A 17,210-nucleotide genomic window follows, 5' to 3' on the forward strand; every position below is an offset into this window, starting at 1 on the left:
GTAGAGTCAAGAGGCGTGGATGACAAAGCCACACACCGTCACAAGAGACGGTATCATTGAAGCCTACCCGGGAGGTGACAAAATATTGATGGTAAACTCATTAATTCCTTCTGAATATAAGGGCAGTCTATAACCGGCGATTGGCGGTATTGTATATTATGTCCTTATGTAACTCTAATTAACATCAAGAAAGACAAGCTTGTAATAACTTGGATCTCAGTAATAATTAGGCAAAAAGAAAAATGATTTTTACGATGATCGACTGCATCGTGTTATCAACAGCAGATGTGAGACGAGATAAGTATATGCTTTGTAGTTTTCATATTCCGCGTTGATTATTTTCCAGAAATCATCCCAGTTTCATTGATGCTAAGACATGAAGCACTTCCCAAATTCATGAACCCATTAGGATGCGATCTAGATAGACAGTTTCCGACGGCAGAAAGCAACAGGCTAACACTCTTGCAGCGTAGCAAGCAGTGGATGGGCCATTCATGGTCAAGTAACCTCATCGGACCGACAAAGCCGTTATTTTTCGGTGACAAGAGGATCCTTTTAGAAAGGGACAGAGTCCAGAGCGGGCTTTCAAGTCCCCAATCCTCTGGATGTCCGGAAAGGAAGCTCCAGATATTCTGATGATAGTAGCTTAGTCTACCTGTATCAGGCAGCTAGGGCGAACTTTAAGGTTCAGTCATAGCGCTATGCGGAGTGGCTTTTAACAAGGCGAGTCATCCCAGCTAGTCCTCCCACTTCCCGAAGAACAATCATAGGCTGCCAGCCCATCGACGATTCACCACTTAAGGGACTGTGGCTATCTGTCATTTGGACGGCGAATTAGAACTGACCTGTATGTGATGACTTTGGCCACCAATCTTCAGACGCTCCAATAAAACGAAACATGGAAACGAAACGGATCAGGGGCTTCCGTCAAGCGCAAACCTTGTACGGCATAGAGCTATTCCGATCATAATTGAGTTCTTCTGGCCATCTACTGGAAGCAAACAACACAGCAGCGCCAGTTTCCAAGACACCTCGACACTACAAAAATGGATGTACTGATCTATCTCTGCCTTTTAGTTTATAGCAGCACATATAAAAGCAAAGCCATCTCCTTTCAGCTCTAGGTTGCGAAGTTGAAATTATAAAAGATCGACAACATTCCAGAAATGTTCTAGCGAGCCACCCCGGCTCTCACTGCCGCGGACCGCCCAATGGTGATGCTGATCCGGCAGCTCTACCCTTCAGTAGCGCGCACTCGAAGGACGACGATCAGACCTAATCATACGACTCAGGCGGCTCAAAATAGCACCTGAAGGCAACTATCGTGTAGGAAATTGTCACAGCGCCCAATCATGTCGCCACATACGTCATGTTTCGGGGTAAGTGAGGCCCGACTGTGAGGAAAACACTAAGTATCCGAGTATTCGCTTCCTTATCCGTTTGGTTAAGACTTCTACCACTTCTGATTGACATTGCTTCTTAAATGACGTTTCTATCACTGTGAGGGATATCTCGAGTGGTTTGTAGGCAGGCTGATAGGAGACGATCGCTGTGGCCATTCTCCGGTTGATCCTTTTGCCCCTTTTCTGTCACTAAGGTTGTCGGCCAACCCAAGTCTCGAAGGCCAGGGATAGCCACTACGGTATTAGTAGGCAACGTTACTGAGGGAATTGGCTCACTGCAACCAATTTATGCCCAAGTTACTCGAGTTTGAAGTTCCATAGTGGCAAAGCTGTCAATCAATACGCTGTTAGCGGTAGCTTGTGAAACGATTCATTGCATCGCCCGTTTCAACGGCTCGAAACACTCCACTTGATATGTTCTGGGGGCGGGACTTTGTGGATGCAATCGGAATGTTCTCTCGCGAGGTGCCAAGTTTAGCTCACGCCACCAAGAATGCCAATTTCACTCAGAATACCGGTATCTTGGAATAGGTAAATAGGGGAGACGGGACTATTTACTCTATTCCCCCGCTGCCCGTTCTGCCATTGTCGTTAAACGCTCTCTATTGTTCAACTGCCGCATCATGTTTCCAGTCCAGCAAGCATTCCCTGACCAGCTGTCTTCCAATATGGATTATCACGCTTTATTACATACTCAAATTTACGATTACTTCCTCTCAGCTGGGATGTACAGCTGTGGACAGGCACTTCTCAACTCCGATTGTAACCTGCGGCACCGGGCCATGCATGCTGCGGCTCAGCGATGCACTACCGAGCCGTGTATTGCCACACCCTCCCTATTAGACTCGGGTGTTGGGAGCTCATCCTCGTCACCACGCGAGGAACCATATCCCACAGAGCAGGAGCATCTATCAAGAGCACAAACCGAGCCTGCCCTTCTATACCAGTGGTTCTGTACTTTTTGGGATACCCTAAATTCCACTCAAGCCCAAGCTACTGGTGTTACGGTACAACACTGGTCGAGCTATCCACCAGATCTACCGACACATCCTCTCGAGACTGAGCCAATGATATGCCAAGACCTCTTTAGTCTCCCGTCGGTATGTCAAAACGAAACCTCTTCGGCTCTTCCGGGCCCTTTCTAATCTAAATCTTGAAGAGTTCAGATATTATCAAGTCTTTGCCTTCGGAAGTGGACAGCTTCGAATTACATTGCGCCAGCTGGGCACCAAATACCCCGCAGAGCGATACCGCATCGATATCGTCGAGAAAAAGAAAGACAAATACTAAGGGATTATCGTCTTTTCAAAAGGCTCTGGGGGAGTTGATACAGCATAACGAGGGCATAGTGAAAGGCCTGCGGCCACAGGTGAAGGAAGATACCACGAAGCGTGGTTCGAAGCGGCCTCAACCTTAGACTTGGGAGATAGCCAATAAACAAATCTAGAATAACAGAATAGAGCTTGATACACTAAGCATTTGTAAATGTCACAATAGGAAACAGTTCGCGTTTTCGACAGACCTATGACCTAGGGCAAGCTGAAGTGCTCCCCCCCCTCTGCGGTCCTTTTGCTCATCTAAGCCCAAATTCCGGGGAATCCTGTGATGGGATGACCCAACAAGTTGGCCTTCTTTCTCCTTACGTCTTCACTGTCCATTGTTCTGGATGGGGCTTCCATTCTGAATAGCCGAAGAATTGTTCACCGGAGGATCCTATGTGCTAAGCAGAAGAACAACTTGTGGAGGTAGATTTTGAGTGGCGCTTGTCGCTAGAACTCGCTTCTCGTATTCTCGGGTTTAGCTGCAACAGAGGAATAACTTGAGAATAAAGTCAGGTGGACATCTAAAAGCAGCTTTGCCTTACTTATATAGGGTAATGGTTTTTGCCACCGAGATTGATCTTCGACCATTGGTCAGTGTAAGTCCATTAGCTTATTCATGGACTTGTCAAAACCTCACAGGTCTCGACTTAAGGTGAAGCTATCGCAGACTTGTCCAAGAAACAGAAGATGAAGTACTGATGAGTCATAATTGGCCTGCATGTCCGGGTTACTTAGCCTTGAAAAGAAGATGAAGAGCGTGGGGTCAGCTACGCAAAGTGTTATGCCTCGCCTCGAGATGACAACAGCCTGTTAACAGCCTCGGGGTCTTGCACTCTGAGAATTGATAAGGATGCAATCAGCAGTGCTAATCGATAAGATAAAGATGTCCATCGTTATCGATTGCTGGACGCATGTTGGAACCGGCCCGGTCGTGATTCTGAGCTATTACTCTTGAGGCCTAGCAAGCTGAATCCGAAAAAAGGCCGACAATGATGGATCCGGACCGGTAATACTATAATCCCCTTCTAGAAGACACAAGAACACACCAAATCCGAATACCGAACGCCGGGGCTCAATATCCGCATTATCTCAGAGCCTCATTGAGCTTAAACATCAACAACAAGAGTCGGCATTACCGGATGACGTACAGAAGATCTAGACTCATTTCGCTCGAAAATTCTCTCTTTATTGGTTATAAGATGCGGCTCTCTTCACGATGATGAAGCATATTTTTGTGGTTAATTGTATGATTCGGCTATAAGGCATTGAGGATCATGGCGCCCAATTCTAACTCATCGCAGAACACCAGTGACGAAAACCTCCCACAAAAAGCATTCGCATTTGTTCAAAATGAGAGCAATAAGAGGGAACTTCGAAGCCATGCTATGCGGGAGCATTGGAAGAATAGACGACAGACGATGAACGAGGAGAAGCAAAAAAGACAGAAGCGCACGCAGCATACGCTATTACCGACTCCCACGACGCAATCGACAGTGTCTGATGAGAACTCCGAGTCCTCTAGCTCAGCACTCAACACCAATGCCTCATCTGAAACAGCATTGGTACCTAACAACGAACGTCAATCAGAATTGGAAGGCATTCCCAATCAGATACTCTCAGGAGTGAATCTGGCGTTGGGGTCGAGCAGGCTTGACCCTTTCGAGCAACTGCCCATGAAACTGTCGGTCACACATCACAAGCTTCTCCATCACTGTGAGTATCACCAAGTCAACAAATCAAACAAGTGCTAATCATCAATAGGTTTTAGCGCTCACGCCGCTATGATGTTTGGGCCGTCCCTTGATGGGGCTTTTAGCCCTATGCGCGACGTATGGCTGCCCCTTGATCTGTCTAATCCGGCATCGTTCAATGCACTCATGGCGCTTTCAGCTGCGCATCTTTCTCGGATGCAAGGGTTCAGTCAATCAGAAGTAGCGCTGGAGTTCAAGAGTGAAGCGGTGAGGATCGTTCAGCTCTGGATGCAGGATCCGGAGCGTGCAGTGTCTGATGATGTCGTGGCTGCGATCCTACGTCTCTTGACCTACGAGGTATGTCTGAATGTGTTTTTACTTGAATCTAGAATGCTAATGGCAGGAGGTTTAGAGGTACTGGGGAACCGAGGCTGAGTGGATCATCCATCACAAGGGTCTGATGAATCTCGTCGAGGCTCGTGGCGGTATAGCGGCACTCAGCAGTAACTGGAGGCTTGAGCTAACGACGTTCCTGTGGGCCTCTCATTTCTCCTTTCTTTTGTTGAGATGCTAATATCCCCAGGGTCTCATTAATGGCAAGACCAACTTGGTTCGACTGTTCCAACCAAATTCAAGAACTTCTCGCTCATCCTTCGGAGCTCCCATCACGTCCCATCCTAGGCAGAGAAAGTGATCTACGAAAGCTTCGGAGCCTATGGCTGGTTTCGTTCATCCAAGACATTGGCACATTCCGAACGAACCTCCTGAGTACCACCCCGGTACATTACTCGGTGTTTCACGAAGCCATCTTACTATTAAAGGCTCACCGCCAAGATCACGATTCGGATACTGGCCGTCCAGAGCTCTGCAGCGACTTGGAATTCACCCGGCTTGCCTGTTTGCTGTTCATCTGCGTTCTCTTGCAAAAATCACATTTCGAGTCTCCCCACGGCGCTGGAAATTACCAAGAAGGGGACTGGGGTTTCCAAAGGCTGGATAATCTGAATATGCTCAACTTCTGCCTCGAGGCAAACCACCCATCCTGGCATGATTCTCTCGAGAATCTTAATAGTATTCTGTTTTTCCATTTCACTTCCTCGGAGGACACAGGGCTTGATCCAGACTATGTTCGAAACATGACGACAGTTCTTGCGTCTTTAAGTGGTGGCGCTCGGTATGCTGTGGAGCGCTGTCTTCTTGAGACTTTATGCCGAGCAAGTGGCGGTGAACAGAACTTCCCCGAGGAGAAGTTCACCCCTGACATCCTATTGTCGTCGATATCTGGGCAGTGAATATCCTTGAAGAAATTCCCCCGGACTCTGTTGGACTCGCATTCCCGGGATCCATGCATTATTTAGGCTTAGGCGGTGTCAATCGGGATCCAGATCGATCAACTAGCTATGAAATGCGAAAGGCCGTTGATCGGCTCGTGTTATTCACGAACATTTTGACATAACAAGACTGAGTGAGAACGCCCAAGTGGGGTAAATTATGTGTGAGAGATCTACATACTAACAATATCACCTGTAAGAAAGGTTTCTGCTAAAGTTCACTGCTTGACACGATACAAAGTCAAGCTCTTCCAATATTAAAAAAACACCCGGCATTAAAATCAGATGCAAATGCATAAACGCGCAGCTGGGCCTTCCCTAGTTGAGACATTCTGTGTCCTTAAACCCCTGAATAGTTCACTTGCCGGATTTGGTACCACTACTCAGCCAATGATCTGCTCTCAACGTTTGACCGAATATGAAAACAGGATCTAATCCTACCGCTGAGGATCTCATTTATTGTTGATTAAACAGTTGAAGGTGGCTGCAGATACTTCGGGCCTAGACACCGAAATGGTTCAAGGTCGAGATATTCTGTTGAGGAGCAGAGGAGCAGATATCAACATCTTGGAGTTGCACTTGGCTTTGAATGATTTGACGGTGGACTCTCGAGTACCGCCAAGAATGAAGGACCCGGATTCCAGTAATACCTGAAGGAAGTATTTATGCGTTGGGTATGCTTGTATAGCACTCGCTGCATAGGTAGCCCATATAGAATGGAGCTCGAGTCTCATGTCCACTGAATAGACACGGAAGCTCCTGGACACTCTACATATATCCAACAATATTGCAATTGTGAATGACGCTCAATAAGTCTCCAAGGTTTAAAGAGTCAATTTCCGAATCGAATCCAGTCATCTGGGATACCGCAATGTGTTGGCTTGGCAAATCTCTGAAGTATCCCTCATAGCCTGAATGATCAATCAGTCTTGCACTCATGCTGTCACTCTATAAGTAGCCAAAGTGCTATGACATGGATGATTCCCAGGCGCTTTAAAGATGAGCCAGCATTATTAGAGCGGTTGGTGAAGGGTAGTTTCATCCGAGCTGAAAAAAAGCCGGTGTATGCTATATAAATGCCAACCAAGAAGTTCTGTTTGCACATGGTCAAAGACTCAAATCCTATCCAATCAATCATATCCTCATTACGTAGCGAATTCATACAGCATATTTGGAGGAAAAGAATCACTCAGAAGTAGCTAGTGACTTCCGGGATGTTCTGTGGCTCGCGTGTCTTATTGAATTAGTAGTCTTACCTAAGGAAGTAGTTAGCGGGACCGGCATTCGGAATCCGGTGATGGCTGGTGATCATTTCCAGACCTGTTGAGCGACGGATCTACAGACTTGCATTAGCTCAAGCCACACGGTGATATCAAGGGACACGGAAGGCATTAGGTCGGCTTCACTAACAGGACTTCAATTCCCGAGAATACCACGGGGGATGATGTTCAGCTGTGGAAGCCAAACTTTAATCGTATCACTTCTTCTTCCTCATGAGCGGACAGGTTTTCAGTAGGGGAATTCTGGCAGCACTTTGGGCAGTTTGTATACTCTCAATAGGCTTATCATCATCCCCTGTAGTCAGGTTCAAGGACTAAACATTGACAATCAAGGCCAATAATGCGGCAGAAAAGCCAAGAGGCACTTGTGCTGTGTTACGCGAAAGTGGTTTTCTACTCAAGGGATATAAGAAGCCTCAGTTCCTCCATTAGCGACAGGTAACACTTTACTGGATTTTCATCAATTACTTTGTCTCTTTGTTCGTTTTATGTTTACTTACGAAGCTATGGCTTCACTTCCCCTAGCCTCAGCTCTTTTACGATCACGGAGTACCAATCATCCTTGCATGTGCACGGGATAGCAATCAATACCATTTGGGGCATGTTATGTGGATACTCTTTACAGACGACAAAGCTGACTAGATCCTGGGACGCGCTGCCAGCAGACAAACAATATTATCCCTTTAACGGTCCTAAGGGCACAAATTTGTATCGTCCTCAAAAAGACCCACTTTTACCTGTGACATCATATCTACCGATAATACGCTTATCGCTAGGACTTCTGTGAGGTTACAATGTGTAGCTCACTAACAGGTGATATCTCTGATACACCTAATTATATAGGTAATACCAAGTATATCTGTTCCCCCAATTTTATCACGATCTTCAGCGTTAGAAAATCACCCAATTGGCCCAAAACCCCTGTGGGTACAATGTGTGCCTTTAGGATCGTTAAAGGGATTGTTACTTGTTAAACAGTCCTTCTGAACTTGGCAATTGACAACAGCATTCCCTGCTCATCTTTCAGCTAGACTGATCCGAAAGATCCGATGATATTTTATCTACGATCAATTCCCATGTTGGGGTAAGAGAAAAGGCAGGGGTCACGCCTAGGACTGACGGCTATAGTTTGGTGTATTCCAGAGGACTAGCCATTGGATACGAGTTCCATCAAGGTTTACAGGCCCATACGCGCCCCCATTTGTATATGCCGTCAGGAGTTCTGGCAAGACTATTCAGCCAATCGCGTATTGGCTTCGGCATCGATTGATATTCAGCAGATCCTGGGTGATAGAAGACACAGAAGAAGATGACTATCATCGGGCATATAAAGAGACCACGCGCCTACACCTTATTGCTTCCCAACCATCAGTACAACCACACTCAACTTCACATCTCGACATATTCTCTTGCTCTCTTATTTTACCATGGCTGTTAAGAACGGTGCCTATTTCGACTTTATCATCGTCGGAGGCGGTACAGCCGGCAACATCGTCGCCGCCCGCCTCGCCGAGAACCCCAATGCCCGAATCCTCGTCGTGGAGGCAGGCATCGGGACCTCCAAAGACAACGAAGAGATCCGTACCCCGGGTCTCGCAATGGACATCCGAGGCAGTAAATACGATTGGGCCTATAAAACAACTATGATCAAACGCGATGACTATGAACGTATTGAGAAACCGAATACTCGCGGCAAGGCCCTTGGAGGCAGTTCGTCCCTGAACTATTTCTCCTGGGTGCCTGGGTCGAAGGGCACATTCGATATGTGGGAGGAGTACGGTGGAAAGGAATGGACTTGGGAACCTCTTGTTCCTTATCTGAGAAAGAGCGTGACTTATCATGACGACGCTGGGTTATATCCCCCAGAACTCAAGAAGATTGGCGCAGGAGGACCGATTCCAATTGCTCACGCAGAACTCATGCCAGAGATGAGACCATTCCGGGATCTCCTCACCAAGGCTTGGAAATCTACCGGCGAGCCTGTCTCTGAGAATATCTTTGACGGGACGATGCGCGGTTTGGTCCATAGCGTCAACACGATCTACAAAGGAAGGCGATCGGGCAGTTTTCTTGCGGTTGCGGATAAGCCGAACATCACCATCTTTCCTGAGGTCCACTCGAAGCGTCTTATTATCGACCAAGCGGACCGTACTGCCAAGGGAGTGACTGTCATCACAGCCTCTGGGGAGGAGCTTGATCTTTATGCTACCCGCGAGGTCATCGTATCTCAGGGCGTGTTCGAGACACCAAAGCTCCTTATGCTCAGCGGTATTGGGCCAAAGGCCGAGTTAGCCAAGCATAACATCCCCTTACTCGTTGACTCGCCTCATGTCGGTCAGCATCTGTTGGATCATCCAGGTGTTCCTTTCGTCTTGAAGATCAAGGACAGTTACTCCATGGACAGCCATGTCCTGCGCAAGGGCGCTCTTCAGGACAAGGTCATGTCAGCTTATGCCAATGGCCATGCTGGGCCAATGGGATCACCTTTTCTCGAAATGATTGGGTTCCCTAGAATTGATTCATATCTTGAAAAGTCTCCCGAATACCGCGCTGCAAAGGCTGCGAATGATGGCCTCGATCCTTTCTGCCCTTACGGTCAACCCCATTTCGAGCTTGACTTTATTCCTCTCTTCGGCAGTGCTTTCCAATGGCACTTCCCGCATCCTAACAAGGGAAGTTACATGACAGTTATGGTCGACCTCGTCCGTCCTGTTTCTGAGGGAGGCGAAGTCACCCTCAACAGTGCTGATCCATTGCAACAAGCGAACATTAACCTGAATTACTTCAACAACGACCTCGATATTATCGCCATGCGCGAAGGAATCAGGTACTCTTATGATGTGCTGAAGAACGGTGAAGGTTTTAAGGATATAGTTGAGGACGAATACCCTTGGGACATGCCACTTGACGATGACGAGGCTATGAAGAGGACGGTTCTGGATAGGTCACAAACCTCATTCCATCCTTGTGGTACTGCTCGTCTTGCTAAGAGCGTCGAACAGGGCGTGGTGAACCCTAGTCTTCAGGTGTATGGGATCAAGAATCTTCGAGTCATTGACGCTTCTGTCATTCCTGTCATTCCGGACTGTCGTATTCAGAACTCGGTTTATATGGTGGCTGAGAAGGGCGCTGATGCGATCAAGCGGGATCACACAGATCTCTACCATTGATGGAGGTTTGGGGGTCCTAATTTAGGTAGTCAAGCAGCTGCTAATTGGAAGTCAAAGTGGACATTGCGCTCTGGTATCACGACTCGTCAAACCTACATCATGTAGTTTTTTGCGCGTCAACAATTCAACTGCGCAATTGTATCCGCTCAATGACAAAGACATGCAACTTTCGTGGTAAACCTGTAAGGAGTCATCATTTAAATTCTTAACATATCAGCTTTATGCTGTAGCCATTGGTCAGTTATCGTGGTATCGATGTCTAAGTTGCGGGCTAGAAGTGTTATTTGCAGTTGAGATTTGTGGCTGTGAGCTTATTCCGGCAGAGAGAGCCTAGTGGTAAACCTGTTTGGTAAACATACATGATTCTGGTAACGTTCACTGACTTTGGGTGTCCTGCGTACTAAGAATTAACGAATGATGTCCATTCATGCCCCTCTCGCGATGTAACAAGCACTGATCACTTGGCCTGCCCGCGGGGACCGAAACCAAGTGCTGCATAGCCACTCGAGTCAGCCATCCGAAACAAGAGTCCAAACTACCCTACACCTCCAAAGCAAGAATAAAAAAAAGAAAGAAAAAAAAAAAACCCTCAGCACATGTGGATATAGTAAAGTCAGACTAACCCCCCTGACTTAGGCCAGATAGTCCCCCTGCTAGCGCTAGAAAAGTAGGTTAAAAAATAGAAGATCTAGATTATAGCTAGTAGGCTATAATTAGCTAATAAAAGTAAAGTATAGTCTAGCTTTATATATATTTAATATATTAATAATTAATTAATTATATTAATAAAAAGTCTTTTTTATTAATAAAAATAATTTATTATTAATTAATTAATAATAAATTAATAATAAATTAATAATAAATTAAATATAAATTAAATATAAATTAAAAAAATTAAAAAATATTTATATATAAATTTAAAAATTATAATTATATTAATTTATTATTAATTTATTATTAATTAATTACTAATATATTAATATTTAATTAATTATATAAATAAAAGTACTTTAAGATTATATATTAAAGCTAGACTATATTCTACTTTTATTAGCTAATTATAGCCTACTAACTACAGTCTAGATCTTCTGTTTTTTAACCCACTTTTCTAGCACTAGCAGGGGGACTATCCAGGCAATAACAGGGGGGTCAGTCTAGCTTTACCATAACCACCAGCACACAGGGATATAATGCCAAGCAATGCACCGACCACCTGCTCGTGATGAGAATGACATCATAAATCTCGATTAGCTCAGGGCACAAATAATCCATGTCAATTGGCGATTTCGTAAATTCGGTCCTGTCGCGTTGGCGCCCTACGGCAGCGATAGGGCATGTCGTACCTCACAAACCAGAGCTGAGAAACAGAGGAAATCCCAAGCGTGGGCATCCACCTCCAGCAAATTTTCTTAGTGCGACTTGGTGCCTGGACCCTGAGACCTATGATGCCTGGTTCGGAAAATTTACGCCAAACACAATTGGCTCTACCGAAAAGACTCCATCGCCACCCCCAGAAGAGCTTGCATTGAAGCTCTCAGGGTAGAAACAAAATAGAACGCGCAGCAAACTCTCTTTCACTCTCAACAATGACAATCTGGATCTTGAGGTCTTGCCGTCATCGATGCACAGCATTCTTCAGCCCTGTGTGACGCGTCCAGTCGCCCTGTGACTTTTAATTTTCACGAGCGGCAATGCAATTCAATGCGACAAATGTTGGTTTAATGGAGACATTAAGTCTCTAATTGGTGCATCGGGTCCAGATTGCCTTGGGCACGGTTAAAACGGCGCGTCGGGTGAACGGCGAGAAGGAAAAAAAAGTTAGTTGCCATGCGACGTCAGCAATTGGAGGATGCGTATACGAGAGAAAAACAGGTTCTTGAGGCGCGATTAGCAATGGGAAATGCCGGATTGGCAGAGAATCCGCTGTTGGTAGCCTGCGGTGTTCTAGCCTTTTGGCGGGATGCCGAATGCAGAAGTGAGAGAAGAGATGAGAGGGAGAAGAGAGAGGGAAATCTTGTTTGTTGTTCAGAGGGTAGAGGCTAGCAGCGGCTTCATGCTACAGTGAATGGATGGGGGGGGGGGGGGGAGACGTCCGCCTCCGATGGAGCTGAGCCCGCCTCCGCGACGTCGAGTCGGTGAGCAATAGAGGCCAATGTCTCTGATTCGCTTCTTTCCGAAATGACAGATCGCTCGCTGCGTTTTGCATGTGAGCGTTGGTTTGGGGTTTCATGACCATGATATGCCGCCTTGAGCCTAGATCCAATTCATGCACTGCCCTGCCCTGCCCTAGAGAGACTTGGCCCCCGGCCCCCGATCGTAGAGGACGCTATGACCATGCCAAGACGGCTACGCCCACGTCAAAATGCTTATTTCGAGGACCTTATTTTCCGTGCCTTTTCGGGTCCGACCAAGATGCAACGTGAGATTTCAGGGTCCAAGCCTCTTCTCTCTCTCTCTCTCTCTCGCTCAAGGTTTGATAAACGTGGCAATGAATTCCAGGACCTTGGTTTCTGGGTCGGTGCTCGGTTCCAGTTGGTGCTCGTTCCAAAAGTTCCCTTGACAAACGGCTTCTTCCAACGTGGTTAGTCAGGACCACCCACGTCAGCCAGGCCAGATCCCTTTTTTTTCTCAGGTCTCCCCCTCATCATTGCAAGTCCCAGCTTGTGCAGAACAATATGAGCCAAATACCTGCAGTCCTGCACACACCAAGATACTGTGGAGTCGGGGCTGAGTCCCCACGCTGTAGTGATATCACAGACTACATGCACTACTGAGCTAACCTACCTACGGCACTCATTTCCACGGTCCACCCCCGTCTCCCCTTTTTGCGCCCGTCAGTGCCCCCCGGCTTGTAGTCCCATACCAGCGCCTACCGTCAACCACACGATATTATCGCTGGCGGAGCATGTACACCTCTTGTAGAGCCTCACTTACTACTACAACTCACCACGTTTCAGCACCAGAACTGCGGTATTTTACGAGCGCTTGTTTTTGTTTTTTCGATGGATACTCTCTTATTGCGAAGAGGCCTCGCAGGAGATGATCACGGGCTGTAGAATTGTCTAGACCTCGCTGTTGGTTCTGTATTAATACCACTCGTAGCTGTGCCTCATACCTGGAATTCCTCTCATCTTCTCACACTGCTTCTCTCTCTCTGCATCTTTCTCCCCGCCCTTTTGACGCTTCCTCGTGAAGTCTTCTGCTCAACATGTCTGATCCTGACATCCGTGGGACCAAGGAGTCTGATCCTGAAGCTCAGATCCAACGCATCACCTTCCAAGACGGTCCTGAGCGCGGCCGTGAAGACCACGATGCACACCGCCTCGGCCGCACGCTCTCGCGCTCCCTATCCCGCCGCCGCTCACACTCCAGCTCACGAAGCCGTATCCATCCTACATCCCCCTACTCTGGCGTTCAGATCGAATACCGCACCTTGTCCATCCAGGTCACCGAGGCGAAACAGACCGAGCCCACGGAAGAATCCAAAGCAGCGGGTGGACAAAAGACAGACGAGGATTATTTCTCGAAACTGCAGTACCATGAACTTCAGACGGAGCAGTTGTGTCAGCAGCTCAATGTAGATGTCGGCGCTGGTCTGTCTGAGAGTTCGGCCGCGACGCGTCTTGAGCGCGATGGAAAGAATACGCTGCCTCATCCCAAGACGAACTACATCAAGCGAACGCTAAAGTACATCTTTGGTGGCTTCTGTTCGGTTCTCTGGGTCGGCGCCATCATCTTCTTCCTGTGCTGGCAGCCCCTCAGCAACCCCCCCTCGAACCAAAATCTATCCCTTGCCGTCCTCATCCTCATCGTCATCTTCCTCCAGGCTGGCTTCTCCGCCTTCCAGGACTGGTCTACAGCCAAGACCATGAACGCCATTCTCGACTTGCTACCTTCTTTTGCAATGGTCAAGCGTGATGGCGAGCTCAAGAGCTTGCCTACTATTGGGCTTGTGGTTGGTGATGTTGTTCATCTCAAGGTTGGCGACAAGGTTCCAGCTGATCTCCGAATTGTTAGCCACTCTGGCGACATTCGCTTTGATCGATCGGTCCTCACTGGAGAGTCTGATGAGATCGAGGGTGCTGTTGATGCCACGGATGCCAACTTTCTTGAGAGTCGCAACATTGCCTTCATGGGTACGACCGTTATGAACGGTAACGGTGTTGGTGTTGTCATCCTCACTGGAGGTCGTACAGTCATGGGTCGCATCGCTACTTCAACCTCTGGCGTCAAGGACTCAGCTGCCCTTATCCAGCGCGAAATCACTCGTTTCGTCATGATCATCGTCTGCATGACCATCATCCTCGCCCTTGCTATCCTCCTCACTTGGGTTGGCTGGCTTCGCGTTGATCATCACGCCTACATGAGTGTCCCAGCCATGCTCGTCAACGTCATGGCATGTGTCGTCGCCTTCATCCCAGAGGGTATGCCTGTTGCTGTCGCCCTTACACTGATGATGGTCGCTCGTCACATGAAGGCAGTCAATGTCTTGCCCAAGGGTCTATCCACTGTCGAGACACTCGGTTGCGTGAACGTCATCTGCTCCGATAAGACAGGTACTCTCACACAGAACCAGATGTTTGTCAGCTCAGTTGCCTTTGTGGACAAACAGTTTGACTCTTCGGATGACTTCCAACACTTGCTCCACGGTGACAAAGTCAGTGAACCTGCTACTGCTCTTCAACGTGCCGCCCTTCTCTGCAACGATGCATCCTTCGACCCTACCACCAACCATCTACCCCTTCACGAACGCACCATCCAAGGCAACGCCACCGACAGCGCTGTCTTCCGCTTCGCAGCCTATGGTCCTTCAGGCGATAGCTTCCGCAAGACAGTCCCTCGTATCTTCGAAGTCCCCTTCAACTCCAAGAACAAGTGGATGCTCACCGTCTTCCAATCCGACGATGAACGCGGTGCCTACCGCGTCATCATCAAGGGCGCTCCTGATATCCTCCTCGCCGGATGTACCAAGTACTGGTCCGCTGAGTCCAACTCCGTCGAGACACTCACCCGCGACGCGCGCATCAAGTTTCAGGAGATCCAAGATGACGCATCGCGTCGTGCCGAGCGTGTCATCGTCTTGTGCGAGAAGTTCATCACCCCCCGCGCGGTCGCTGGCACAAACAGTTTCAGCGATGAGATCACCCACTCTGCCATCCAAGACCTCACTGTCGTCGGTATGCTCGGCATCATCGATCCTCACCGCCCCGAGATCCCCGCCACCGTTGAGCAATGCCGTCGCGCTGGTACTCGTTTCTTCATGGTCACTGGTGACTACGCCCTCACAGCCGCAGCCATCGCTCGCAACACTGGTATCTTCTCCTGCCAACAGGACCCCGACACCATTGACAGCTTGTACGCTGGCAATCAGATCACTGAGAGCGAGAAGCCTAAGCGTAAAGCCAGGAAGGGCGATCGTGCTGAGATCATCAAGCGTAGCTTGCTTCTTGAGGGTGCGAACCTCAGCCGATTGAGTCAGGAGGACTGGGATGTTGTCTGCGCTTATGAGGAGATTGTCTTTGCGCGAACTACGCCTGAGCAGAAACTCCGTATCGTCACTGAGCTTCGAGAGCGCGATAACGTTGTCGCTGTCACTGGCGATGGTGTTAATGATGCCCCCGCCCTTCGCGCCGCTGATGTTGGTGTCGCTATCGTCACCGGTAGCGATGTCGCCATTGAAGCTTCTGACCTCGTTCTCCTCGATCGCTTCGACTCCATCATCGACGCCATGCGCCTCGGTCGTCTTGTCTTCCAGAACCTCCAGAAGGTCATTTCATACCTCCTCCCCGCCGGTAGTTGGTCAGAGATCTGGCCTGTCATTCTCAACGTCTGGTTCGGTGTTCCTCTTCCCTTGAGCGCATTCCTCATGATCATCATCTGTGTCTTCACCGATCTCTTCCTCAGTCTCTCCCTCATCATGGAGAAGGAAGAATTCGATCTTCTCTCCCTCCCTCCCCGCAACCACAAGCGCGATCATCTCATCAACAGAAAGATCTACACCCAAGCCTACCTCTTCACCGGTTTCATGGAGACCATCACTGCGCACGCCATGTTCTTCTTTTACATGTGGAAGTACGCCAAGATGCCCGTCTCGGAGCTCTTCTTCCTCTTTGAAGGTTACACCGAGGGATATCGTGGCTACACTGCTGCTGAGCTCACCAAGTTCAACAACACTGGACAGTGTGTCTACTTCGTCACTCTTGTCTTCCTCCAATGGGGCAACATTCTTGCCGTGCGAAACCGTCGCTTGAGTATTTTCCAAGCCAGCCCTCTCAGCAAGGCTCACCGCAACCCATGGTTGATCCTCAGCATGCTCATCAGTCTGTGCATCGCCATCTTTGTTACTGAAGTACCCGGCATTCAGAACTTGTTCGACACTGAGTCTGTGCCAATTGAGTTCTGGCTCATTCCTATTCCTCTTGGACTTGGTATTCTTCTCGTCGATGAGATTAGGAAGTTTATCGTGAGGACGTATCCCAAGTCGTTCTTGGCAAGGATTGCGTGGTAGAATTTCGGAGTTAGCGATTTGAATAGCGGGTCATTGTTAGTCATATAAAAATAATAAAAATTCTACATTTTCAAGATATGTTTGATCGACGTCACAAAGACGTCGCTTAGCCCCGTTTAAAACTGCCAAGTGTCGGTGTTGCGCTGGTTTGATTGCCCTTTTCCTTTGCCGGGCAATTCCGCCTGAATCCCCAATTGAACTGAACCATGGAGTTTTGACATGATTTCCCTGCCGCTCACGCGACTCAAAGGTCCTTGCGTTGAGGCCATGCTTCGATTGGCGCTCAGCTGAAGATAGGGCTGTCGAGATGAGCTGTCGCTAACTTGAATGCTACCCAGATCGACGCCTAATTGTTCATGACCCAAGATTCTGCAAAGCGTTGGGCTGGTGCTGGCATTCTTCCCCACAAGCCCAGTATAAATTCTTGCACAGAGTTTCATCCAATACCGCAAATACGGGATCTCGCTGCCTTGGCAGACCCGCTAACGTAAAGGTCCGAGAGCGC

General features: G+C 48.2%; 3 protein-coding genes across 3 annotated transcripts; all 3 read left to right on the top strand.

Moving 5' to 3' along the window:
• Positions 1-3,999: 3,999 nt before the first annotated feature.
• J7337_011979 (uncharacterized protein) lies at positions 4,000-5,708 on the top strand (the record flags this gene model as incomplete). The annotated part of the gene is made up of 4 exons (XM_044829512.1): positions 4,000-4,438; positions 4,487-4,773; positions 4,829-4,950; positions 5,000-5,708. The coding sequence occupies 4 exons, from the start codon at positions 4,000-4,002 to the stop codon at positions 5,706-5,708; spliced, it is 1,557 nt and encodes a 518-aa protein (XP_044676187.1).
• A 2,746-nt stretch (positions 5,709-8,454) lies between these two features.
• J7337_011980 (uncharacterized protein) lies at positions 8,455-10,197 on the top strand (the record flags this gene model as incomplete). Its single annotated transcript, XM_044829513.1, has 1 exon — positions 8,455-10,197. One exon carries the CDS (start codon positions 8,455-8,457, stop codon positions 10,195-10,197), a length of 1,743 nt encoding a protein of 580 aa, XP_044676188.1.
• A 3,208-nt stretch (positions 10,198-13,405) lies between these two features.
• On the top strand, positions 13,406-16,705 carry J7337_011981 (uncharacterized protein; the record flags this gene model as incomplete). Its single annotated transcript, XM_044829514.1, has 1 exon — positions 13,406-16,705. One exon carries the CDS (start codon positions 13,406-13,408, stop codon positions 16,703-16,705), a length of 3,300 nt encoding a protein of 1,099 aa, XP_044676189.1.
• Positions 16,706-17,210: the final 505 nt, after the last annotated feature.

This window comes from Fusarium musae, chromosome 9 (assembly GCF_019915245.1).
Source record: "Fusarium musae strain F31 chromosome 9, whole genome shotgun sequence".
In the NCBI taxonomy this organism is placed as follows: domain Eukaryota; kingdom Fungi; phylum Ascomycota; class Sordariomycetes; order Hypocreales; family Nectriaceae; genus Fusarium; species Fusarium musae.